This window comes from Thalassophryne amazonica, chromosome 16 (assembly GCF_902500255.1).
Source record: "Thalassophryne amazonica chromosome 16, fThaAma1.1, whole genome shotgun sequence".
Lineage (NCBI taxonomy): Eukaryota > Metazoa > Chordata > Actinopteri > Batrachoidiformes > Batrachoididae > Thalassophryne > Thalassophryne amazonica.
In genome coordinates, this window is record NC_047118.1 from 39697316 (window position 1) to 39723298 (window position 25983).

Genomic DNA, 25983 nt, shown 5'->3' on the forward strand with positions numbered 1-25983 from the left:
AGGGAAGCATGTATAAAGTGAATAAAATTGGTCCTAGCACAGAACCTTGTGGAACTCCATAATTAACTTTAGTCTGTGAAGAAGATTCCCCATTTACATGAACAAACTGTTGATCAATCTATAATATGATATAATATGATCAATCTATCTTTGTTAGTTGGTTATGTACCACAGGCCTTTAAGGTGGCAGTAATTAAACCATTACTTAAAAAGCCATCACTTGACCCAGCTATCTTAGCTAATTATAGGCCAATCTCCAACCTTCCTTTTCTCTCAAAGATTCTTGAGAGGGTAGTTGTAAAACAGCTAACTGATCACCTGCAGAGGAATGGTCTATTTGAAGAGTTTCAGTCAGGTTTTAGAATTCATTATAGTACAGAAACAGCATTAGTGAAGGTTACAAATTATCTTCTTATGGCTTCGGACAGTGGACTTATCTCTGTGCTTGTTCTGTTGGACCTCAGTGCTGCTTTTGATACTGTTGACCATAAAATTTTATTACAGAGATTAGAGCATGTCATAGGTATTAAAGGCATTGCGCTGCGGTGGTTTGAATCATATTTGTCTAATAGATTACAGTTTGTTCATGTAAATGGGGAATCTTCTTCACAGACTAAAGTTAATTATGGAGTTCCACAAGGTTCTGTGCTAGGACCAATTTTATTCACTTTATACATGCTTCCCTTGGGCAGTATTATTAGACGGTATTGCTTAAATTTTCATTGTTACGCAGATGATACCCAGCTTTATCTATCCATGAAGCCAGAGGATACGCACCAATTAGCTAAACTGCAGGATTGTCTTACAGACATAAAGACATGGATGACCTCTAATTTCCTGCTTTTAAACTCAGATAAAACTGAAGTTATTGTACTTGGCCCCACAAATCTTAGAAGCATGGTGTCTAACCAGATCGTTACTCTGGATGGCATTTCCCTGATCTCTAGTAATACTGTGAGAAATCTTGGAGTTATTTTTGATCAGGATATGTCATTCAAAGCGCATATTAAACAAATATGTAGGACTGCCTTTTTGCATTTACGCAATATCTCTAAAATCAGAAAGGTCTTGTCTCAGAGTGATGCTGAAAAACTAATTCATGCATTTGTTTCCTCTAGGCTGGACTATTGTAATTCATTATTATCAGGTTGTCCTAAAAGTTCCCTAAAAAGCCTTCAGTTGGTTCAGAATGCTGCAGCTAGAGTACTGACGGGGACTAGCAGGAGAGAGCATATCTCACCCGTGTTGGCCTCCCTTCATTGGCTTCCTGTTAATGCTAGAATAGAATTTAAAATTCTTCTTCTTACTTATAAGGTTTTGAATAATCAGGTCCCATCTTATCTTAGGGACCTCATAGTACCATATTACCCCATTAGAGCGCTTCGCTCTCAGACTGCGGGCTTACTTGTAGTTCCTAGGGTTTGTAAGAGTAGAATGGGAGCAGAGGCCTTCAGCTTTTCAGGCTCCTCTCCTGTGGAACCAGCTCCCAATTCAGATCAGGGAGACAGATACCCTCTCTACTTTTAAGATTAGGCTTAAAACTTTCCTTTTCGCTAAGGCTTATAGTTAGGGCTGGATCGGGTGACCCTGGACCATCCCTTGGTTATGTTGCTTTAGACGTAGACTGTGTTTCATAATTATTGTATGGCCTTGCCTTGCAATGTGGAGCGCCTTGGGGCAACTGTTTGTTGTGATTTGGCGCTATACAAGAAAAAAGTTGATTGATTGATGGATTGATATATATATATATATATATATATATATATATATATATATATATATATATATATATATTGCAATTTTCAAGTCTGTTTCAAATTCTTTCAACTTTGTGGAAAAATATAGACAATTTAATACAATTTATGCAACAAACATGTGCTTTATTATTATTATTTATATATATTTCATTTAACATTATGACTAATCATGGACAGGCACAAAAAGAGAGCAGTAAATGAGGAGGACATCCTCTGCAGAGAGCTGAGCCATTATGTACTGTGATGTGTGTGCCAAGCAAAAAGTTATGAGAACTAATCTGTCAGTCAGAACTGATTAGTGACTATTTATATATCGCTGCCATCTCTCAAGAATCTGTCTGTCTGTGTGGACGTCTCCTGAGAAGCTGCACGGTGAGATAGACATAATCTGATTCGTCAGTAATCCTCTGTCAGTCACAAGCAGGCTGTCATTATTGTTCACCCAGAAACAGAACAACATTTAGCTTTTAATAATAGTGTTATCTTACTTATAGCCATGCAGTGATTCTATTTAAGTCTTGTGAATTGTACCAGTTTTCTAAACCTCTAAGATAAGATGCATGTTTTACAGTTTGTGGTGGGTCAAACAATTTTGACCGTGTGCATGTTTGAAGTATATGGACTAATAACTTTTTCTGTTTACAAAAAATCTTACTATTTACAACCCCTGGCAATAATTATGGAATCACCGGCCTCGGAGGATGTTCATTCAGTTGTTTAATTTTGTAGAAAAAAAGCAGATCACAGACATGACACAAAACTAAAGTCATTTCAAATGGCAACTTTCTGGCTTTAAGAAACACTATAAGAAATCAAGAAAAAAAAATGTGGCAGTCAGTAATGGTTACTTTTTTAGACCAAGCAGAGGGGAAAAAAAAATATGGACTCACTCAATTCTGAGGAATAAATTATGGAATCACCCTGTAAATTTTCATCCCCAAAACTAACACCTGCATCAAATCAGATCTGCTTGTTAGTCTGCATCTAAAAAGGAGTGATCACACCTTGGAGAGCTGTTGCACCAAGTGGACTGACATGAATCATGGCTCCAACATGAGAGATGTCAATTGAAACAAAGGAGAGGATTATCAAACTCTTAAAGAGGGTAAATCATCACGCAATGTTGCAAAAGATGTTGGTTGTTGACAGTCAGCTGTGTCTAAACTCTGGACCAAATACAAACAACATGGGAAGGTTGTTAAAGGCAAACATACTGGTAGACCAAGGAAGACATCAAAGCGTCAAGACAGAAAACTTAAAGCAATATGTCTCAAAAATCAAAAATGAAGTGTTTGATCATCCCAATAGAGACGAGACCGCTTCGAACGTGCTGCTGTCGATGAGACAGGGGCGCCATAGCGCAGCCGAGTATGCAGTTGACTTCCGCATCGCGGCAGCGAGGTCCGGCTGGAATAACGTTTCGCTCCGCACCGCCTTTGTAAATGGACTGTCCCTGGTCCTTAAGGAGCACCTACTGGCTAAGGAGGAACCGCGGGATTTTGACGGGCTTGTCGATTTAGTTATACGCTTAGACAACCGTTTAAACGAGCATCGTCGGGAGCAGGCTGGGGGGCGTGACCGGGCACGAGCCGTCCCTCCCCCTTCCGGTTCCGACAAGGTGACGTCGTCCCCACACTTCACTGCCAGAGAGCTCCGTGTGGCTACAGCTCCCCCTGCTGAGGAGGCTATGGACACGAGCAGGGCCAAAGTAAAACAAATGTCAGACAAAGGAGGCTGGCCCGCGGGGAGTGTTTTGTCTGCGGCTCTTGCGAGCACATGCAGAAGGACTGCCCTAAAACGGTCAAACTACAACGCCCGTCCTTAGAAACTGGGCTAAGGGTGGGCCATAACACACATGCGGGAAAACCCCGCAAATCTGCACGAATCCAGTAACAATCCTTTGTGGGGATTTAACCCTTCACGCCCCAGCACTGGTAGACACGGGGTCTGAAGGGAATCTGCTGGACAGCAGATGGGTAAAGGAAGTAGGGCTCCCTCTGGTGGCTCTGCCGGCACCATTGCAGGTGCGAGCACTAGATGGCACCCTGCTTCCATTAATCACACATCAGACACAACCAGTGACTTTGGTTGTGTCTGGGAATCACAGGGAGGAGATAGTGTTCCATGTAACACCATCTACTTCCCGAGTGATTTTGGGCTTTCCATGGATGGTGAAGCACAATCCCCGGATAGATTGGCCGTCCGGGGTTGTGACGCAGTGGAGCGAAACCTGCCACCGGGAGTGTTTAGGATCCTCGGTTCCTCCCGGCACTACGGCTAATGAGGAGGTCAAAGTTCCCCCCAATCTATCGGCAGTGCCAAGGAGTACCATGATCTTGCTGACGTTTTCAGCAAAGATCTGGCGCTCACGTCTTCCCCCGCACCGACCGTATGATTGTGCCATCGATTTGGTCCCCGGGCGCTGAGTACCCGTCCATAGGTTGTACAACCTCTCACGTCTGGAACGCGAATCAATGGAGGACCTACATCCGGGACTCCTTAGCTGCCGGGCTGATCCGGAACTCCACCTCCCCGATGGGTGCTGGTTTCTTTTTTGTGGGTAAAAAAGACGGCGGACTCCGTCCATGCATTGATTACAGAGGGCTGAACGAGATCACGGTTCGCAACCGATACCTGTTACCTCTGTTGGATTCAGTGTTCACGCCCCTGCATGGAGCCCAAATTTTCACTAAATTGGATCTTAGAAACGCGTACCACCTGGTTCGGATCCGGAAGGGAGACGAATGGAAGACGGCATTCAACACCCGTTAGGTCATTTTGAGTACCTGGTCATGCCGTTCGGCCTCACTAACGCCCCCGCGACGTTCCAAGCTTTGGTAAATGACGTCTTGCGGGACTTCCTGCTCGGTTCGTCTTTGTATATCTGGACGATATACTCATCTTTTCCCCGGACCCTGAGACCCATGTCCAGCATGTACGTCAGGTCCTACAGCGGTTGTTGGAGAACCGGCTGTTTGTGAAGGGCGAGAAGTGCGAGTTCCACCGCACTTCTTTGTCCTTCCTGGGGTTCATCATCTCCTCCAACTCCGTCGCCCCCTGATCCGGCTAAGGTTGCGGCGGTGAGAGATTGCCCCAACCAACAGCCGCAGGAAACTACAGCAGTTCCTAGGCTTTGCAAATTTCTACAGGAGGTTCATTAAAGGTTACAGTCAGGTAGTTAGCCCCCTGACTGCCCTGACCTCCACCAAGGTCCCCTTCGCCTGGTCGGATCGGTGCGAAGCCGCGTTCCAGGAGTTGAAACGCCGGTTCTCGATTGCACCAGTTCTGGTGCAGCCTGATCCTGATCGCCAGTACATAGTAGAAGTGGACGCCTCTGACTCAGGGATAGGAGCCGTGCTGTCCCAGAGCGTGGAGGCTGATAAAGTTCTCCATCCTTGTGCCTTTATTCCCGCAGGTTGACCCCAGCTGAACGGAACTATGACGTCGGCAATCGGGAGCTCCTCGCAGTGAAGGAGGCTCTTGAAGAGTGGAGACACCTGCTGGAGGGGGCATCGTTGCCCTTCACGGTTTTCACGGACCATCGGAACCTGGAGTACATCCGGACCGCCAAGCGGCTGAACCCAAGGCAAGCCCGCTGGTCTCTGTTCTTTGGACGCTTTGACTTCCAGATCACGTACCGCCCCGGGACTAAGAACCAAAAATCAGATGCATTGTCCCGGGTGCATGAAGAAGAAGCCAAAGCGGGGCTGTCGAACCCCACTGAGTCCATCATCCCCGAGTCCACTGTCGTGGGCACCCTCACCTGGGACGTGGAGAAGACCGTCCGGGAGGCCCTGACAAGGAGCCCGGACCCAGGGACTGGCCCCAGGAACAGACTATACGTCCCACCAGAGGCAAGAGCTGCCGTATTGGACTTCTGTCACGGGTCCAAGCTCTCTTGTCATCCCGGAGTGCGTAGGACCGTGGCAGTAGTCCAGCAGCGCTTCTGGTGGGCATCCCTGGAAACCGACGTCCGGGACTATGTCCAGGCCTGTACCATCTGCGCCAGGGACAAGGCAGATCATCGGAGGACGACGGGACTCCTCCAACCCCTGCCAGTGCCTCATCGCCCCTGGTCTCACATTGGCCTGGATTTCATCACGGGCCTCCCGCCGTCCCAGGGCAACACCGTGATTCTCACGATAGTGGACCGGTTCTCCAAGGCGGCCCACTTCGTGGCCCTCCCGAAGCTCCCGACGGCCCAGGAGACGGCAGACGTCCTGGTCCACCACGTCATGCGGCTGCATGGGATACCATCGGACATCGTTTCAGATCGTGGTCCCCAGTTCTCTTCACAGGTGTGGAAGAGTTTCTGCAGGGAGCTGGGGGCCACCGTGAGTCTCTCGTCCGGGTACCACCCCCAGACAAACGGCCAGGCAGAGCGGGCTAACCAGGAGCTGGAGCAGGCCCTTCGATGTGTCACCTCCGCGCATCCGGCGGCCTGGAGTCACCATCTGGCCTGGATCGAGTATGCCCACAACAGCCAAGTTTCATCTGCTACCGGCCTCTCCCCTTTTGAGGCATGTTTGGGGTACCAGCCCCCATTGTTCCCGCTGGTGGAGGGAGAGGTCGGTGTGCCCTCGGTCCAGGCCCACCTCAGGAGGTGCCGCCGGGTGTGGCGGGCTGCCCGCTCTGCCCTGTTAAAGGCCCGGACGAGGGCCAAGGCCCATGCGGACCGCCGGCGTTCCCCGGCCCCCACATACCAGCCCGGGCAGGAGATGTGGCTCTCGACCAAGGACATCCCTTTGTGTGTCGATTCCCCGAAGCTGAAAGACAGATTCATTGGACCTTTCAAAATCCTCAGGATCATCAACCCAGCCGCAGTGAAGCTGCAACTCCCGGCTTCACTGCGGATTCACCCTGTCTTTCATGTTTCCCGTCTCAAACCACACCACACCTCGCCCCTCTGTACTCCGGGACCTACACCGCCTCCTGCCCGGCTCATTGACGGGGAGCCTGCCTGGACAGTCTGCAGGCTCCTGGACGTCCGTCGTAAGGGCCGGGGTTTCCAATATCTGGTGGACTGGGAGGGGTATGGACCTGAAGAACGCTCCTGGGTGAAGAGGAGCTTCATCCTGGACCCGGCCCTCCTGGCCGAGTTCTACGCACGACATCCGGACAAGCCTGGTCGGACGCCAGGAGGCGCCCGTTGAGGGGGGGGGTCCTGTTGTGTGGGCCGCTGAAGAGGAGGTACTGCTGGCCCACCACCACCAGAGGGCGCCCTGCTTGGAGTGCGGGCTCCAAGCACGAGAGGGCGCCAGACCCAGAAGAAGTGACAGCTGTCACTCATCCTCTGCACCAGCTGTCACTCGTTCATCATCACCACCATAAAAACCGGACTGCAACTCCACCTCCCCGCCGAGAAATCGACTACCATTACCAAGGTAATTCTTCTCTGCTGTAGTTATTCAGTGTATCTAAACTGTGATCTGTGTGCAGCCACGTACCTGTGAAGTCTGTGGAAGACTGGATTGGCGGATAGTGAGAGGACGATGGTCTTCGTCTCTCACTCCATCCAGAAAGAAGACAACAGGAGCTGCACGAGTGATAACCTAGTTTGGAGGTGGAGGTGCTCCCTCCTAACTGTGTTGGGACTGAGAATTACTGAGTGTGCGGACTCACACTCACTCATCATATTTCTGCTTTCTGCCAGCAGTACCAGGGTCGACAGCCGAAGACAGAGGCCACCTGGGGACTCGGGACTTGGCGGCTCCGGTGTTCTTCAGGCCGTTGGTGGTGGAAGCCGTGTGGGACGCTGCTTCTCTCTCGTCGGGGGTCTTCTATCTTCGAGCCTGCCCACACGTCACCTGGTGTTAAATTGACTGTGCAAATTACTGTACGTTTCGTTGTGTATTATCACAACATTAAATTGTTACCTTTTTGGCTTATTCATTGTCCGTTCATTTGCGCCCCCTGTTGTGGGTCCGTGCTACGACACCTTCCCAACAACATCATCCATAAATACACAAGTTTACGTTGATATTTTGGACACTTTTCTTATCCCATAAATTGAAAGGATGTTTGGGGATGATGAAATCATTTTCAAGATGATAATGCATCATAGAGCAAAAACTGTGAAAACATTCCTTGCAAAAAGACACATAGGGTCAATGTCATGGCCTGCAAATAGTCCGGATCTTAATCCAATTGAAAATCTTTGGTGGAAGTTGAAGAAAATGGTCCATGACAAGGCTCCAACCTGCAAAGCTGATCTGGCAACAGCAATCAGAGAAAGTTGGAGCCAGATTGATGAAGAGTACTGTTTGTCACTCATTAAGGTCCATGCCTCAGAGACTGCAAGCTGGTATAAAAGCCGAGGTGGTGCAACAAAATACTAGTGATGTGTTGGAGCGTTCTTTTGTTTTTCATGATTCCATAATTTTTTCCTCAGAATTGAGTGATTCCATATTTTTTTCCCTCTGCTTGGTCTAAAAAGTAACCGTTACTGCTGCCACAATTTTTTTTTCCTGATTTCTTATAGTGGTTTCTTAAAGCCAGAAAGTTGCCATTTGAAATGACTTTAGTTTTGTGTCATGTCTGTGATCTGCTTTTTTCTACAAAATTAAACAACTGAATAAACATCCTCCGAGGCCGGTGATTCCATACTTTTTGCCAGGGGTTGTACAACCCTTAAGTGTTATCAGTAAACATTCTTTACTGTATTTTTATGTATGAAAATACAATGTTGCACTATAACCAAGGCATCAAGTATTTCCAAAATTCACACTGGCAAATTATTTTTTAAATTTAACTTCAAAACAACAACAGGGGATGCGATCTCACAGGAATCAAATCCAGTAATGAATCCATATTTTCACAATGTTTTTTCTCATAGTGTGAATTTCAATTGTGAGCATACATGCAGTTATGGTTGTGAGCACAGCTTTAGTGCTAATGCTTATCTGGAAAAAAAAAAAATACCGGCAAGGTATTGCGATATGGTCTATTTAGTACTGATTTAGTACTGGTTTTTGCCTTACAGAAAGTTGTCAGGCCCGTTAAAAGGCTTCAAATGCTATTCCATTTACTCAATGGGGAAGAGGAAGGTTTGAGGAGGGGTGGCTGGGGAGGGAAGCTTTGTTTTTGCCTGAAATGTGGTGGTAAAAAAAGCAAACAAACAAAACAAAAAAAACAGAATACAATAATTTGAAAATCCTTTTCAACCTATATTCAACTGAATACACCACAAAGACAAGATATTTAATGTTCAAACTGATAAACTTTTTTGTTTTTTGTGCAAATATTTGCTCATTTTGAAATGGATGCCTGCACACATTTTCAAAAAAAGTTGGGACAAGGGCAACAAAAGACTAAGGAAAGTTGATGAATGCTCAAAGAACACCGAATGGAAACAGGTGAGTATAAAAGGAGTATCCCCAAAAGGCTCAGCCATTCACAAGCAAAGATGGGGTGAGGATAACCACTTTTGTGAACAGCTGCGTGAAAAAATAGTCCAACACTTCAAGAACAATGTTTCTCAATGTTGAATTGCAAGGAATTAGGGATTCCATCATCTACAGTCCATTATATAATCAAAAGATTCAGAGAAACAATTAGTGTCCTCAGGTCCCAAACGCTTATTGAGTGTTGTTAGAAGGAAAGGTGATGTATCACAGTGGTAAACATACCACTGTCCCAGCTTTTTTGAAACGTTGTTGTAGGTATCTATTTTCAAAATAAGCAAATATTTGCACAAAAACAAGAAAGTTTATCTTTTGAACACTAAATATCTTGTCTTTGTGGTGTATCAATTGAATATAGGTTGAAGAGGATTTGTAAATCATTGTATTTTACACAATGTCCCAAATTCATTGGAACTGGGGTTGTATTAGCACTCTGGTGTTTGCTGTGTAACATAAATAACTAAATAAATAAAATATAAAAAATTGGGCAAAAAAAAATCACCTACAGGAAGCTAATCCTGCACAGCCTGGGAAATTTTGTAATGCTTCAGCACAGACGGGATCAGATCACATTAGTTCTGTCTGTGCACATTCTGTCTGTGTCCTCATTTAATTTGCAGGATGAGCCATTGCACACCCACATCTCTATTTAGAAGAAAAGAGATTTTTCAAAAACATACCTCTGCTTAACAATTTATAGAGCGAGCTGACAAAGTAGCGAGTAGGAGAGTGAGAGAGAGCGTTGTGGAGGTCAGAGGGAAGCTGTGGGTTACTACATTCATATTTCATGTGAAGGAGATGATGGAATTTAAATGAAATAACTTGAAAATGAAATGATTGTGTGTGACAGTTCAGTTTACATTGCACATTAGAATCTTCTTGAAGGTTCTGGAAGCTGGACGGGCCTGGCTAGGATCCTGGGAGGTGTGTGATGTCATAAAACCCACCTTTTCCTTGTCTTTATTAGCTGGGATGTGTTTCTGTGCTGTGACTTTCAAATGATGGCAGCCAGAAACAGAGGCGGTTCACTGGTAATGCTGAAATGAGCTTTAACAGGGAACATATGAAAACAAGTATCTGTACCTAATTGGTATCATAAAGTGCAGCAGCACTGAAAATGAGCGATAAAAATTATGCATTAATGTCATATTCATGGACCCTGAAGATCTGATGAAGAGCAGAGGTCTGAGTATGTTCACCACTGTACAGTGCAGTTTTGTGATATTTCTTTTTGTGAGAATTCCATTTTGGGAAATATTATGGTATATTTTGCATAGAACATTTGATTTTTTTTTATATCAGTGTTGTGTTTAGTGTTTTCAGTATCCAAGCATTCACATTTTAACAATGGTTTTTGTCTCTGGGGGCGGGGGGTGTACATGATTTTTAGTGGTGGCTCAGCAAGGAAATCTAGGCTTGAGTCTCCCATGTGTGGTCTTGCAAAATGGAGAAGAAATGTCACATCTATAAATCTGTATAACTGGTTGATGCAACAGAAAACCGTTTCACTGTGCACAAGTCTCTCCAATCAGCCGCAGAAGCCTAAAGCTGCTTTAGTGTTCTCATGGGTGTCTCGGTGGCTTCCTTGTTGGAAAAGTTCTTGTGCTTTATTATTTTTCATTATTATCAGATGTGAGAATGTGAAGTTTCTTTTAATTGATATCAGTATGCTGAATATATATTTTGCTAACTTTACATTTAAGTGTGACCACTTAAAGCTGAGGGTTTTTCATGAGAAAAGACGACAGCTCTCCTCAGGGGAAAAGAGAAGAGAAGGCCACTCTCCTTCATTGAGAAAAATATGTTTGTCTTGGCCATCTTTGGGTAGATAAGTCTGGCAGCAGTATTGTAGATGTGGGGAGCGTTATGGACTGTGAGATTGTTGGTAGTACAACATCTCTCCCCCCATGTGATCCAGGCTTGATATATTCTGAGGTTTTGCTAACGTGCTTCAGTGATGGCACCCACAGTATAAAGACTTCAAATTGAAGCAAGACATCTGTCTTCCTCTTCCGAGAGTTACGGCGGATATATTATTATTATTATTATATTGTTTTTCTGACATTCACTCATGAATTCTGTATGGTGACTCAGTTGTTGAGAACTGCAGACTCCAGTCACATTTAACATGCAGTATTTTACTACTTGTGTTTTCTTAATGATTGATGTAAGACATGATCAGAATCTTGGAAATGTTCATGTTTCTGATCAGAAACTGAAACTAATCAGAATCTTGGAAATGTTCATGTTTCCACCTTCTGACTTGTTTAAAGAAAATTTGCAGTAAAAGTGACGATTCGTATTAAAAAATAATCCTCATGTTTAGTTTGTCCACTTACTTATGGACAAGAACTATGTTTAAGAGTGGCTGTAATTCCTAAAAGCTAAAGAGACATTTTTGTTAAACCCCCTCAAATTAAAACAGAAACTCTACAATATCATCACATCTTGATCCTTTCAGATTAGTTCCATCGTGGTGGTGTGTTGAGGCAAAATTACAAAAATTGTGTCACTGTCCAAACAGTTATGGACCTGACTGTATTTTCTTGTGCATATCAAACATTGCTGATCATCTGCATGAGTGCACTCCCTCAGTGTGATGACACACACTGTGTGCAGAGATTGACACAGCATTTTCACACGCAGGCAGGATTACGGTCGGCCAACGAGGCAGCGGACAAAACATGATGGAGGGAAACAATGAAGGCAGAAAAAGACCAAAAAATAAAAAAAGAAGAATGAGAAGAGAAACCACAGAGCTGTCAGAGTTTTGCCCCGGAGAGTGAACGAGGGAGTTTGACAAGTGAATTACAAATTGGACACAAAACACAGGGTGAGTGTCACTGAAATTATTATCTGCTTCTTCGATATCATGATGCTTTGAAGGATGATGAGGCTGTCAGTCCAGAGGAGAGACAGCAGCTCCCTTTTCTTTCTGGAGATGATCTGTTCTGTAAACTGTAGCAGACAGACTGAAGCTATAGTGCCATTCATGATGAAGTAAAATTATAAATACATATTCTTATTGTGGCATCAAGCAATTCTGGAATTAAAGACAAAATAGATATGATTTACGGCTTGAGTAAAAGTTATTTATGTTGTGCAATATACCTTTATATTAGTTGTTTTAATTTTATATTTAATCTCAATTTTATTTTCATTTTTAAATTAATCTGATTATTTTAAATTATATGAATTGCATCTGCATAAGCAGTATTTAAAATGTAAAGGGTGCAGAGATGCACAGATGTTCAAAGTGCTGTGATTGTTGTCTCTACTGTGATTCACAGCCTGTACAGTACATAATATTTCTGCATAGTATGCTCATTGCAAGTTATGAACCTTTTGCACAAATGAGAAATATTATCAGTGAGAGATTGTTGGCTGTTTATGTCTTTTTTATGGATACAAACCAGAGTTGGAAGATGTTTTCACAGCTGTGTCATTTTTAAGATAAAGTCCTGTTTGAAGACAAATTAAGTCACACAGGTGAGGTTGTGCTGAAATAAATGACACCAAACAAGGCAAAGTAAACAGTTTTTAAAGTAAACTATGAAGGTAAAAGCAGAAGGTAAATTGCCCAATTATACCCTGGCCTTCAGAGGATTAATTTACAGTCAGCACACATTTTATTTGATGATGTAGATTTTCATTATTTACATTAAATTGTACAACTGAAAGACTGGTGTAATGCTGTACGGCTGAGCTCCAAGTTTTACATGAAATACTCGAGTGTGTGTGTGTGTGTGTGTGTGTGTGTGTGTGTGTGTGTGTGTGTGTGTGTGTGTGTGTGTTTTCCTTGAGTTATATTGGCAGCAAGGTGGCTTAGTGGTTAGCACTGTTGCCTCACAGCAAGAAGGTCATGGGTTCGATTCCCACCTGTGGCCTTTCTGTGTGGAGTTTGCATGTTCTCCCCGTGTTTGCGTGGGTTTCCTCTCACATGTAAAGACATGCAGGTTAGGTGGGTTGGTTTCCATTGCAAAAGAGATCGCAATCTCAATGGGACTAATCTGGTTAAATAAAGATTCAGTTAATATTCGTACTGTAGGTGGAACTTGTTGGTCGATCTTGCACGAAGTGACCACATTGGTAACATTCTTCTCTGCTTCTCTGAATCAGTGGCCTTCATCCCAGGCTTTGTCGGGCACAACTTTCAGAGAGAGTCTGGCCTCCCAGTCGAGCACCGTACGAGAGATTGTTGCCATGAGAACAAGCAGGTCCAACAGGTGAGGCGAAGAAGATTCCTTAAGTGGATTTAGTGAATTTTATAAATGCAGTGTCCAACCTAATCCGGTTGTTGTACATCAAGTCCTTCAGATACAATTCAGTTTAATAAGTAACCTCACATTTTTTGAGGATTTGATTAACCTAAAATTACGGTAAACTTAATCTTAAGATTAGTAAACAGAACTGAGAAATTTTACAGCGACTATAGGTCAGTGTGTAAAGCAGGTTGTCTATGAAGTGAGGCATCAGGGAGTAAATCCCAATTGCTCACATCTGTTTTTTAATATGAAAACACTGAAGTCCAAATTGTACCTTTGTGCTTAGGTCAGCACTTTGTTGGAAAGTCATGATCTTTTAATCAGCTGATTAAATTTTTAATCAGTGCCAGTATTGAAGGTAGGATGGAAGTCTAAAGTGGTGATATACAGTAGCTTGTGGCATCATATTCAAGAAGACTCTAGGCTGTAATTGCTGCCAAAGGTGCATCAACAAAGTATTGAGCAAAGAGTGCGAATACTTATGTACAGTAGTGTTCAGAATAATAGTAGTGCTATGTGACTAAAAAGATTAATCCAGGTTTTGAGTATATTTCTTATTGTTACATGGGAAACAAGGTACCAGTAGATTCAGTAGATTCTCACAAATCCAACAAGACCAAGCATTCATGATATGTACACTCTTAAGGCTATGAAACTGGGCTATTAGTAAAAAAAAAAAGTGGAAAAGGGGGTGTTCACAATAATAGCAACATCTGCTGTTGACGCTACAAACTCACAAAATACTATGTTCAAACTGCTTTTTTAGCAATCCTGTGAATCACTAAACTAGTGTTTAGTTGTATAACCACAGGTTTTCATGATTTCTTCACATCTGCAAGGCATTAATTTTGTTGGTTTGGAACCAAGATTTTGCTGGTTTACTAGTGTGCTTGGGGTCATTGTCTTGTTGAAATACCCATTTCAAGGGCATGTCCTCTTCAGCATAAGGCAACATGACCTCTTCAAGTATTTTGACATATCCAAACTGATCCATGATACCTGGTATGCGATATATTAGGCCCACCACCATAGTAGGAGAAACATGCCCATATCATGATGCTTGCACCACCATACTTCACTGTCTTCACTGTGAACTGTGGCTTGAATTCAGAGTTTGGGGGTCATCTCACAAACTGTTTGCGGCCCTTGGACCCAAAAAGAACAATTTTGCTCTCATCAGTCCACAAAATATTCCTCCATTTCTCTTTAGGCCAGTTGATGTGTTCTTTGGCAAATTGTAACCTCTTCTGCACATGTCTTTTATTTAACAGAGGGACTTTGCGGGGGATTCTTGCAAATAAATTAGCTTCACACAGGCGTCTTCTAACTGTCACAGCACTTACAGGTAACTCTAGACTGTCTTTGATCATCCTGGAGCTAATCAATAGGTGAGCCTTTGCCATTCTGGTTATTCTTCTATCCATTTTGATGGTTGTTTTCCATTTTCTTCCACACGTCTCTTTTTTTTTGGTCCATTTTAAAGCATTGGAGATCATTGTAGATGAACAGACTATAATTTTTTGCACCTGCATATAAGTTTTCCCCTCTCCAGTCAACTTTTTAATCAAACTACACTGTTCTTCCTAACAATGTCTTGAACGTCCCATTTTCCTCAGGCTTTCAAAAAGAAAAGCATGTTCAACAGGTGCTGGCTTCATCCTTACATAGGGGACACCTGATTCACACCTGTTTTTTCCACAAAATTGACGAACTCGCTGACTGAATGCCACACTACTATTATTGTGAACATCCCCTTTTCTGCTTTTTTTTTTAACTAATAGCCAATTTCATAGCCTTAAGAGTGTGCATATCATGAATGCTTGGTCTTGTTGGATTTGTGAGAATCTACTGAATCTACTGGTACCTTGTTTCCCATGTAACAATAAGAAATATACTCAAAACCTGGATTAATCTTTTTAGTCACATAGCACTACTATTATTCTGAACAATATAACTCATCTTACGAGTTATTCTGTTCAGTAATTTCTTATTCTCTCCTTTGGTACATACTTTTTAGAAATCTCAAAGACATACTGTAGTATCTAATTAAACCACAAAACAATAAAGAAATGAGGGAAAATTGAATAATTATCAAACATGCACAAGTATGTCCATAAGCATACAAAATGTAGCAGTTTTATACAAGTTTGATCCATCAGACATCTATTAAAAATGTTAGCATTGTTATTTTGGATAATGTTTACACTTTCAAATGACAGAGACATTCTGCAGTGTTCTGTGTGGTCTCTCAGTCCCCTGATTTCAGTTTTGGAATCTTGATTCGACCTTGCCTGGTTAACTAAAGATTAACACTGCTATAGCCAAATACTACTACACAGCAAAATTGCCAGTGTTAAATTAACACTAGAAAGTGTCTATGTGTGTCCTTTATTTTCTAGTGTTAAATTAACACTTTTCTAGCACTAATGTAAACACTGTGTTAATTTAACACTGACACTGTTGATTATGACACACTAAACCCGAATGTTCAAATTAATTAAATAGATTCACCAATCCACACAGCGGTGTGTGTGAATGGGGAGGTCTGGGCAGCTTTGCTTGAGCTGCTGGCCCCATGAGCCGACTCCAGATAAACCAGAAGAAAATGGATGGCTGGATGGATAGTGTCAACTCAGTCTTAAAAAAATGTCCTGCTTACTTAAATATTTCAAGTTACACAAATTTGAAATATGTAAGTAAGTAGAATAATATGTTTTTAAGACTGAGTTGACACTACTTAATCTATTTAATTAATTTGAATAATTGGTTTTACAGTTCATATAGGTACCCTCTAGCTAGTACTAGTTAACACAGTTTAACATGGGTGATTTACCTGTGCAGATTAACATAATAATAACAACAACAATGAATTGCATTTTTCTTTTAGAAGTGACCTCACAAAAGCCCTGTGATGAAGTTATTTTATCCTGATGTATTACTATGAATTCTGGCGTTCCTCAGGGATGTATTCTGGCTCCTGTGGTGTTCACTGTCTGCCTGGATGGGGCATTGGGTAGGGTTGTGGAGAACTGTGGCTTAGGTGCCTTTGTTGGTAGTAAAAAAAAAAAAAAAGGTTTACTGACTTTGAGTTTGAGGACAATGCTGTAATATTTGCAGAATAAAAGAATAGCCTGCCCGCAGCATTTCAGAAGCTGAAAATGGAGTCACAGTGTCTAGGTTTGTGGTTTTCTTGGATCAACACTAACCAAGGTTTTAATATCTGTCTGGACTCACCCATTAGAAATATATCTCTGTGTCATGAAAGTGTTAAATTTGGAGAGAGATTAACTAAGACCTTTTAGCTTTTCCCTTGTTTCACTCAGGGTTGCCACAGCAAATCCGAGGTGGATCTGCATGTTAATTTGGCACATTTTTTTTTTTATGCTGGATGCCCTTCCTGACACAACATGGAGAACAGGCAGAGGTGGTCTTGAACTGGAAACCTTCCACACTGGAAACCATCGTACTTAACCACTTATCCACCACCCCTGCCGTTGTAGGGGGATGAACTAAACAGTAATATATTCATGTCTCTGGGTCCTTGGCCTTTGAGATAGTAAAACCCCTGTCACACCTTGACAATTTAGCCAGCATATGCTGAGCCAGGCCAGTCTCACTTTTTTTTTCATGCTCCCGTGATGAAATGATTCAAATGTTCGTGATGGAGCTTTTTTTAACTCACTATTCCTAACCCTACTCCAACCCCCAACCCTAACCTTAACCATAACCTAATCTTACTCCTTCCCCCCACCCCCACCCTAACCATAACCACCCCGACCCCCCTCCCCGCTTCACTTTTAATTTTGTGCAGCCATCACGGAATGAGTGAGAAAGAATTCATACTGCCATGACGTAAATGAGGTGCTTTTCGTCACAATATCACGAACCAAGAAATTAATGTATATTTTGTGCTGCTGAAGCACAGCTTGCCATGAGACCAGGTTGGCTGAGCATATAAAAAATAGTGGCATACACTGGCGCATGTCTAATAGTATGTGCAACTTACTGAACTTACTGAACGTGTCAGCTACGGTATAATGGCGTATTGACAGCAACTGATATAAAAGATAGGGTTTGGCAGGAGGAACCCATCAGCACTCTTCAGACTCCTTGGTGAACAGACATGCAGGATCCAGCAAGGCAACAAGAAAACCTGCTAACTGTCCTCCAACATCAACATGATCTCATGGATTTGACACTGCACCAGCTGTGTGCCAACAGAGCCAGGAGAAGAAGAGATGAACAAGAGGACCTAGGTATGCCCACGAACATGGCCAGGAGAGTTCTTGCCAGCAGAAGTTTGTTACAGCATGACGCCGATGTTGATCCTTCGATTTGTAGTACAATCGCCCAGTGCACGTCAGTGATACACTGCCGCATGCTTTGCATAAGTGGAACTATTGTTGGGCAGAAGTTGCGTAGTCATTGGTTTAAATTCATTGAAACGTTATGTATGCGTTTAGAACACAACATGTGTACGTTCAACTGGTTATGAATACGCTGTGTATGTGTCCAACAGTGAAAAAAATCTGCATATGCCAGCATTTTTAATATGGTCAGCATACGCTGGTTAAATGGTCAAGGTGTGCCAGGGCCCACAGACATTTGGAAATAGCTTATGTATTTGTGAGATCACAGGACAGGAGTTTGGAGATGTTGACACGTGCAGGAAAATGAAGGTCCTTGTCTGTCTTACATGGCTGTCAGACCTGAATGCTAACCAGTGACCAACGGCGACAATTGCATGCTTGTGGTTCTAGGGCTCTTTGAAGGATCCTTGGGTACCATTGGAATGACTTTGTGTCAAATGTAAGATTACGTAGGGAGACTCAGATGAGGCTTGGCATTTGGACTATGAGGGAACATCAGCTATGAGATTTTGACAATGTGGCACATTTCTCTGGGCATGAAAAAACACAGGTGGGTCTTTACTGTGGATCTCACCAATTGGAGAATGCCAAAAGGCTGCCCACCTTTCACCCGGTTGCATCAAATAGATAGTTACTTTTGAGAAGTATGAATGGACCAGCTGTCTGGCTGGGTGGTTGCCATCCAGGACCCAAGGTGATTTCATAATGTGATGGATGCTCTGCTGTGAGGCACAGCACCAGCGCATGCTCCCGACCTGACCTGACCTGTATTACTGTCCTGTACATATGTCTTAGTGTGACAGTGAGGTGAGTCCCAGATATTTACAGTAAGCAGATCCTTTGAAAGGCCAAGGCCATCGACTGCTACTGGATAAAGGAATGCTCAGTGTTACTGGCCATCAGTATTCTGAAAATGAAAGTTAACCTTTACATGCATTCATTGTACACTGAAAAATATGTACAATTTTTAACAGTTCTTAAGACGTGTGTGTGTGTGTGTGTGTGTGTGTGTGTGTGTGTGTGTGTGTGTGTGTGTGTGTGTGTGTGTGTGTGTGTGTGCGCGTGTGCGTCTGCCTACTATTATCTTAAAGTTGTGTGTCTGCTCCCTTGTTGTCCTTTATATTTTTTTTATGTTTTATTTTAAAACTCTTACAACATGAAATATTGTTATATTGCATAATGGAGAGTAACATTAAAATTCATCATGACTGTTTCCAGAGCAGAAGGCTTCTGGTTCAAGTCCACCTCTGCCAATTCTCGATGTAGTGTGGGGTTGTGTCAGAAAGTGCATCCAGCATAAAAAAAAAAACGTGCCAAATCAACATACAGATCCATATCTGAACTGCTGTGGTAACCCTAAGGACCACAAAACACACACACAGAAGACACAATTAAAAAGAACACAATTATTAACAGATACTCACATTTATTTAAAGCTCAAAATGAGTGGGCTGACTGACAGGGGTTCAGATATAATCCACTAATCTGTGATGACCGCAATCCTTCTCACGGAGATTAACTGAACTCACCTTTCCTGTTGGCACCAGTAATCTCTTCCATCCTGGACTCAGGGGACAAGGACTCACTCACTCATCTTCAACCGCTTACTCCAATCAGGGGTTGCGGGGTTCACCTTGTACAGGATGCCAGCCTGTCACAGGGACACATATAGACAAACAAACACATCCACACCCGAATGCATACCTGCAGACAACAATTTGAAGTTTCCAATCCACCTAACCTGCATGTCTTTGGATGTGGGAGGAAGCCGGAGCACCCTGAGAGAACCCACGCAAACACAGGGAGAACACACAAACTCCACACAGAAATATATATATGTGTATATATATATACTCATGCACATATACGGATACATACTAATACTACTATCACTTTGAAAAACTAATTAGTTATAGCTACTAGTTACTTCTCCCAAAAAGTAACTGAGTTACAGCATTGTAAAAGTAATTAGTTACTGGTGAAAATAACTATTGCGTTACTTTAAAAAAATGTTTAAATAAGTCAATGAATTTGAATTCCCCCCTCCCCCCTTTCAATATTTATAATAATAGAGGATTATTAACTGAGCACAATCTCTGTACGGGAAAATATCAGCTCATTTTGTCACCTTAAGTGGTACCGATTAGGTCAAAATTGATGACTGGCTCATGGACTAATATGTGCCATTATGATTTTTTTAAATCAGAAAAATATGTCCTACCACAAATATGTCAATCTGTTTCTCTGGAAGCATTTCATGGCACAACACACACCCCAAGAATTGTTCCATTGGTGTGACAAGGACAATTGAAAGTTATGTGGGGTCATCTTTGACCCCAGAATGTTATGTTTGGGTTTTCAACATTACAGGCTTTGACTTTGCTGTGGGCACTGACACAGCTATGGCAGACTTTGGCTTTTGGACCTGTTGCTGGTAACAGTATGGATGGTCCTTTTTTCTGTGGTCTGGAGTACACATCGTCCATTTCTTCCATAAAAGATCTGGAATACTGATTTGTCTTTCCACAATACAAGTTTTCACTGTGTGATGGTCCAACCCAGATGCCTCTGACTCCAGAGATACCACTTCTGGACAAGGTTCACATAAGGCTTCCTTTTGGCATAGTAACATTGTAAGTAGTATTTGTGAATGTAACTCCATATTATTGACCACTGTCAGACTTCAGACAACTTTATTGATCCCAAAAAAGGGCAATTACGTTTACACTCCAATTACCTCAGACAATATACAGCAATTAATCCACAATTATTACTTGTTTACCGTAATAATGGTACACATCAAAATTAAAGACAACACATATACATTTGACATTGTTTATGTGTACTAAACTTGAAGCAGTCTGTCATCCAAACTGAGGTAAAGTGGGTGAAGGATGCTGCAACTGGAGTCGCGCCGCCGCTAGCTTGGGGGGAACGGGGACCTGCCGTGGCTTAAAATCTGCGCAGCCCCCGGAGGGGGGAGAGGTGGCGTGAGCGGTGGCCGGGATGGGGTAAAGTGATGGGGTAGCAGGAAGGGAGGTAAAGGGAAAAAAATACGGCGCATGCTTCAGTCTTGTCCATGTGTAAGTCTGTCAGTTTATTATCTTTGTGGGTTGAGATAAGAAGGAGCCGAATAATCTCACCAGAGCCTGAAGACATTCCTCTGGAGGTAAACATTGGGCAATTTGTCCTTGAGGCTAGATAAACCTGGAGTGTTGTGGTTGAGCAGTGAAAAACACTTTTAACAGTTCCACTTGAACAACCAAATCCCAATTATGAATTAAGAATATTCACCGGCCTCCGAAACCTTCAGCTTCAACTGCAAGGCATGCATCAGCTCCAAGGTGTCATCCAATTTGTGTCTGAGTTCAAGAGTCAACGCAGTCTGAGAATGCACTGCCTTGCCAACCTCGTTAATCATGACGGACAAGCGAGGGGCCGTGGTTCTTGATGCCGCCGTCTTGCCAATTTTCCGGTAGATCAGGGCAGCACATAAGCCAAAAAGTACCAGCCCTGCTACCATGAGACCAAAAATAAATAAATCCTCGACATCCTCAACGGAGAAAGGCACCAAGCATGCAACACGCCAAGACCCCCAGGAGTGGAGGACATAGCCCGCAGGATATGTGCCATCTGGGCAGGTAGGATCCCCGGGTCCTGACCTTCTTGTAGAAAAAATGGCGTCAATAGCATTCAAAGACCAGCTGAACATAGGTTCCAGGATCTGTCGTTGATGAATGACACATACACACACTCATCTACAACCACTTCGTCCAATCAAGGGTCGCGGGGGGCTGGAGCCTATACCAGCAGTCATAGAGCGCGAGGCGGGGTGCACCCAGGACAGGACACCAGTCTGTCGCAGGGCCACAAACAGACAAACAAACACATCCACACCCACTCGCACACCTATGGACAATTTAAAAAGTCCAATCCACCTAACCCGCATGTCTTTGGATGTGGGAAGAAACCGGAGCACTCAGAGGAAACCCACGCAAACACGGGGAGAACATGCAAACTCCACACAGAAAGACCACAGGCAGAAATTGAACCCATGACCTTCTCGCTGTGAGGCAACAGTGCTAACCACTAAGCCACTGTGCTGCCCTTGATGAATGACACTCAAGTTTAATTAAATTTTTTTTTTGTCTTCCTTTGAAATTATAAACTCTCTTCTGCATTTCCCATTCTGTTGGTTTGACAGGTACAGCATCGTGTCAGACATTGTACCAGAGGAGGAACTCCAGAAGATCTCCAATTTGGGACTCCGTAACGGTCACAGTTCCTCCAACTTTGCACCTCATTCAAGAGGTGACACAGAAACAGAAGATAGTACAAGGCAGTCTAGAACAACCTCCACTGCTGAGCACAGCACAAGGGGACGTGGAGAAATGAATAGCTACAATAAGAAAGTCCTGACAAGAAGCTCCAACCAAGTCCGGAGCCGGTTTGTGAAGAAAAATGGGCAATGTAACATTGTATTCTCTAATATGGAAGAAAAGGGTCAGCGGTACCTAGCCGACATTTTCACCACCTGTGTGGACATCCGCTGGAGATACCTGCTGCTTTTATTCTGCACCACTTTCATTATTTCCTGGCTTTTCTTTGGAATTATATTTTATACTGTCTCTCTGGTCCATGGAGACTTTAATGAGTCCTTTCTGATGGTCGCAGGGCTCCATGGAGCCACACATGGACACACAACTGGAGTCCAGAATCAAAGAATGCCCTGTATACTTCATGTCCAAGGCTTTGTTGGGGCACTCCTGTTCTCCATGGAAACCCAGACCACCATTGGCTATGGCTGGCGTTGCGTTACGGAGGAGTGTTCAGTTGCCGTTATAACAGTGGTGATCCAATCCATTGTCGGCTGCATCATTGACGCCTTCATGATTGGCACCATTATGGCCAAAATGGCACGACCAAAGAAGAGGAACCAGACACTTGTTTTCTCCAAAAATGCTGTTATTGCTCTGCGTGATGGCAAGTTGTGTCTCATGTGGAGGGTGGGGAACCTGCGAAGGAGCCATATTGTGGAAGCTCATGTCCGTGCACAGCTTGTACGGTCATATGTCACAGCTGAGGGAGAGTTCATTCCCTTGGAGCAAATGGACCTCAACGTGGGCTATGATGATGGCACAGACAGACTGTTTCTAGTATCCCCACTTGTGATAGTCCATGAGATTGATAAAGATAGTCCTTTGTACACTTTAAGCCAAGCTGATCTGGAGGTAGATGATTTTGAAATCATTGTTATCCTTGAGGGAATGGTGGAAGCAACTGCCATGACCACTCAGTTCCGCAGTTCCTACCTTGCCAGAGAGATCTTTTGGGGTCACAGGTTTGAGCCATTGATCTATGAGGACCGGAATCGCTACAAGGTAGACTATGCTCGTTTTCACATGACCTATGAAGTGCCATCGACACCACATCTCAGCGCCAAAGAACTTGACGAGGCAGCTAGCCAGGCTTCCTGTATGGCTTCTCCTGTCTCTACTCGTAGATCTGCACTAGACATGACCCCAAGACCACTGAACACCTTCTGCTATGAGAACGAGGTGGCATTGAGCTGTGCAGAGGAAGATGATGATATCTTTGGTTCTTCTATGACTGTAGGGAAAGAAAAAGCGGAGGAAAGAAGAACTTCAGTTTCTGTAGACTTACAAAATTTCTTCCAGGAAACTGTGCCCATGGCACCAAGCAATCAGAACATCATGTGTGTTCTGGACATGGACAATAATCAGATGGAGTTTGACATCCTACAGACTGCCATCCCTCTCGATCCAGTGACCTACAAGAGTGAGCAAGAAATTTAAAGAGTTAAGGGAACTGTATGTCACTCTTCTTTCATTTAGGAAGTGTTCTGGCTTGACCTGCACTGAGTTGGATTTGATTTCATGGTTTGAATGTGTTGATGTTTAAACCTTTTTTACCTTGCCCTTGTTGTCATTTTTAACAATGTTGTCATTTTAAACTCATTTAATTAAGAATGAAAACATTCTTGTTTCCCTTGTTCCTGTTTGCTCAGGGTTGCAACAGTGGATTTGTGATCAAAATTGGAACTTTGGGATCCCTTCAAGCTTCTGGCTTCCACTTATTATGATTTAATATCTCAGGAAAGGAAAACAGAATTATACTTAAGAGAATAAAAATGCCAATACAGTTTCAATAGAACACTACAAAACCTGATACTTTAGTCCAATTCACACATTTTGAGTTAATTGTTGTTTTGCTGCCATTTATCTGTCAGTGAGTTAGCAGGATAATGCAAAAGGACATAAGTGGATGGATTTAAATTCCATTTAATAGAGATCGCCCTTGAGCCAAAGAAAAAGTGATGGCATTTTAGTGTGGACAAAAATACACATCTTGCCTTTGATCTTACATTTTTATCTGTTATCATGGTTTATTTGATCTTGATTAAAAGGCAGATCCTGCATTTTAGCTTTGATCTTTGTTCTTTGATCCTGCCTGTAATTTGGTATTAGACCATTGTAAATGATTAAAAAACAGTAAAGAGCAACTTCAGAGTAACTGGGTCACCAAGGAACTTAAAGTAATGGTAACTGGTGACCTGACTGTAACTAGATATCTGTAACAGAATAACCTCTTTTTAAGATTCTTTTAGGCCTTATAATTCGACAGATCCTACCTTAGAGCTCAGAGTTTTATCTTTGATCCTGATTTCTTTACTTGTGATTACAGGATCAAAGCAGACAGAGAAGTAATGCAAAGAAAAACACAACTTCCATGGCAAGCTTCAAAGATCAAAGAGCAGCAATCAGGATTAAAGCTCAGCAATGATGGATGTTTGATCTGAATAAAAATAATGATCAAATTTTGGTGATCAGGCTTGAAGGTCACCAGTCAGCTCAACGGTGATCAGGATCTCAAAATGTCTAAGTAGACAAATCCTCTCACAGTGTTGACAGAGACATAAACACATGACTGCAGGACCTCAATGGATGTGTGTAAGTGCTGTCTGAGTGTCCTTCTAGTTTTCAAATTCTGCTATTGGTACATTTGAGAGCTTATTTGTATTATGTTTTTTTTAGCATTTGCAGTGCATGCATGTCTAGGTCTTTGCCATTTTCTATTTTGCATTTTCTGGGCAATATACCAGCTGGGCCATTCCAAATGCAATCATCAGTGCAGCTACAGAGTGCTTTGAATGCACCAATTGTGATTAAGAGAAAAGTACTATCAAATGACAGTCTACTGCAATTTAGAAAGTCATTGTTTTTTTTCCGTTTTTAAAATCCACAAAAATATTAAACTATGAAATAATGTATACAGTGGGGCAAAAAAGTATTTAGTCGGTCCCTGATTGTGCAAGTTCTCCTACTTAGAAAGATGAGAGAGGTCTGTAATTTTCATCATAGGTACACTTCAACTATGAGAGACAAAATGAAAAAAAAAATAAAAATCCAGGAAATCACATTGTAGGAATTTTAAAGAATTTATTTGTAAATTATGGTGGAAAATAAGTATTTGGTCAGTAACAAAAGTTCAACTCAGTGCTTTGTAACATAATCTTTGTTGGCAATAACAGAGGTCAAACATTTCCTTTAAGTCTTCACCAGGTTTGCACACACTCTAGCTGGTATTTTGGACCATTCCTCCATGCAGATCTCCTCTAGAGCAGTGATGTTTTGGGGCTGTCGCTGGGCAACATGGACTTTCAACTCCCTCAACAAATTTTCTATGGGGTTGAGGTCTGGAGACTGGCTTGGCCACTCCAGGACCTTGAAATGCTTTTTACAGAGCCACTTATTCATTGCCCGAGTGGTGTGTTTGGGATCATTGTCATGCTGGAAGACCCAGCCACGTTGCATCTTCAATGCTCTCACTGATGGAAGGAGGTTTTGGCTTAAGATCTCACGATACATGGCCCCGTTCATTCTTCCCTTAACACGGATCAGTCGTCCTGTCCCCTTTGCAGAAAAACAGCCCCAAAGCATAATGTTTCCACCCCCATGCTTCACAGTAGATATGGTGTTCTTGGAATGCAACTCAGCATTCTTCTTTCTCCAAACATGACTACTACTAAAAACTTCTATTTTGGTTTCATCTGACCACATGATATTCTCCCAGTCCTCTTCTGGATCATCCTTATGCTCTCTGGCAAATTTTCAGGCAGGCCTGGACACATCTGGCACTGCAGGATTTGAGTTCCTCTCTGCATAGT

The 25983-nt window shown here is 42.8% G+C and overlaps 1 protein-coding gene across 2 annotated transcripts; it reads left to right on the forward strand.

Annotated features, from left to right (window-relative positions):
- The first annotated feature begins 11674 nt into the window (after positions 1-11674).
- On the forward strand, positions 11675-24719 carry LOC117527320 (ATP-sensitive inward rectifier potassium channel 12-like). 2 transcript variants are annotated; one of them, XM_034189629.1, is made up of 3 exons: positions 11675-11993; positions 13280-13386; positions 22000-24719. In XM_034189629.1, exons 2-3 carry the CDS (start codon positions 13364-13366, stop codon positions 23609-23611), a joined length of 1635 nt encoding a protein of 544 aa, XP_034045520.1. In that variant the 5' UTR covers positions 11675-11993; positions 13280-13363; the 3' UTR covers positions 23612-24719. The 2 variants fall into 2 exon arrangements, with proteins under 2 accessions (XP_034045520.1, XP_034045521.1); XM_034189630.1 differs by lacking the exon at positions 11675-11993 and having other exon boundaries at positions 13241-13386.
- The last annotated feature ends 1264 nt before the right edge of the window (positions 24720-25983 follow it).

Coding starts and splice junctions, on each gene's coding strand:
- LOC117527320 (XM_034189629.1), top strand. CDS start 13,364: ATGAGAACAAGCAGGTCCAACAG. Junction 13,387..21,999: donor AGAACAAGCAGGTCCAACAG/GTGAGGCGAAGA, acceptor TTGGTTTGACAG/GTACAGCATCGTGTCAGACA.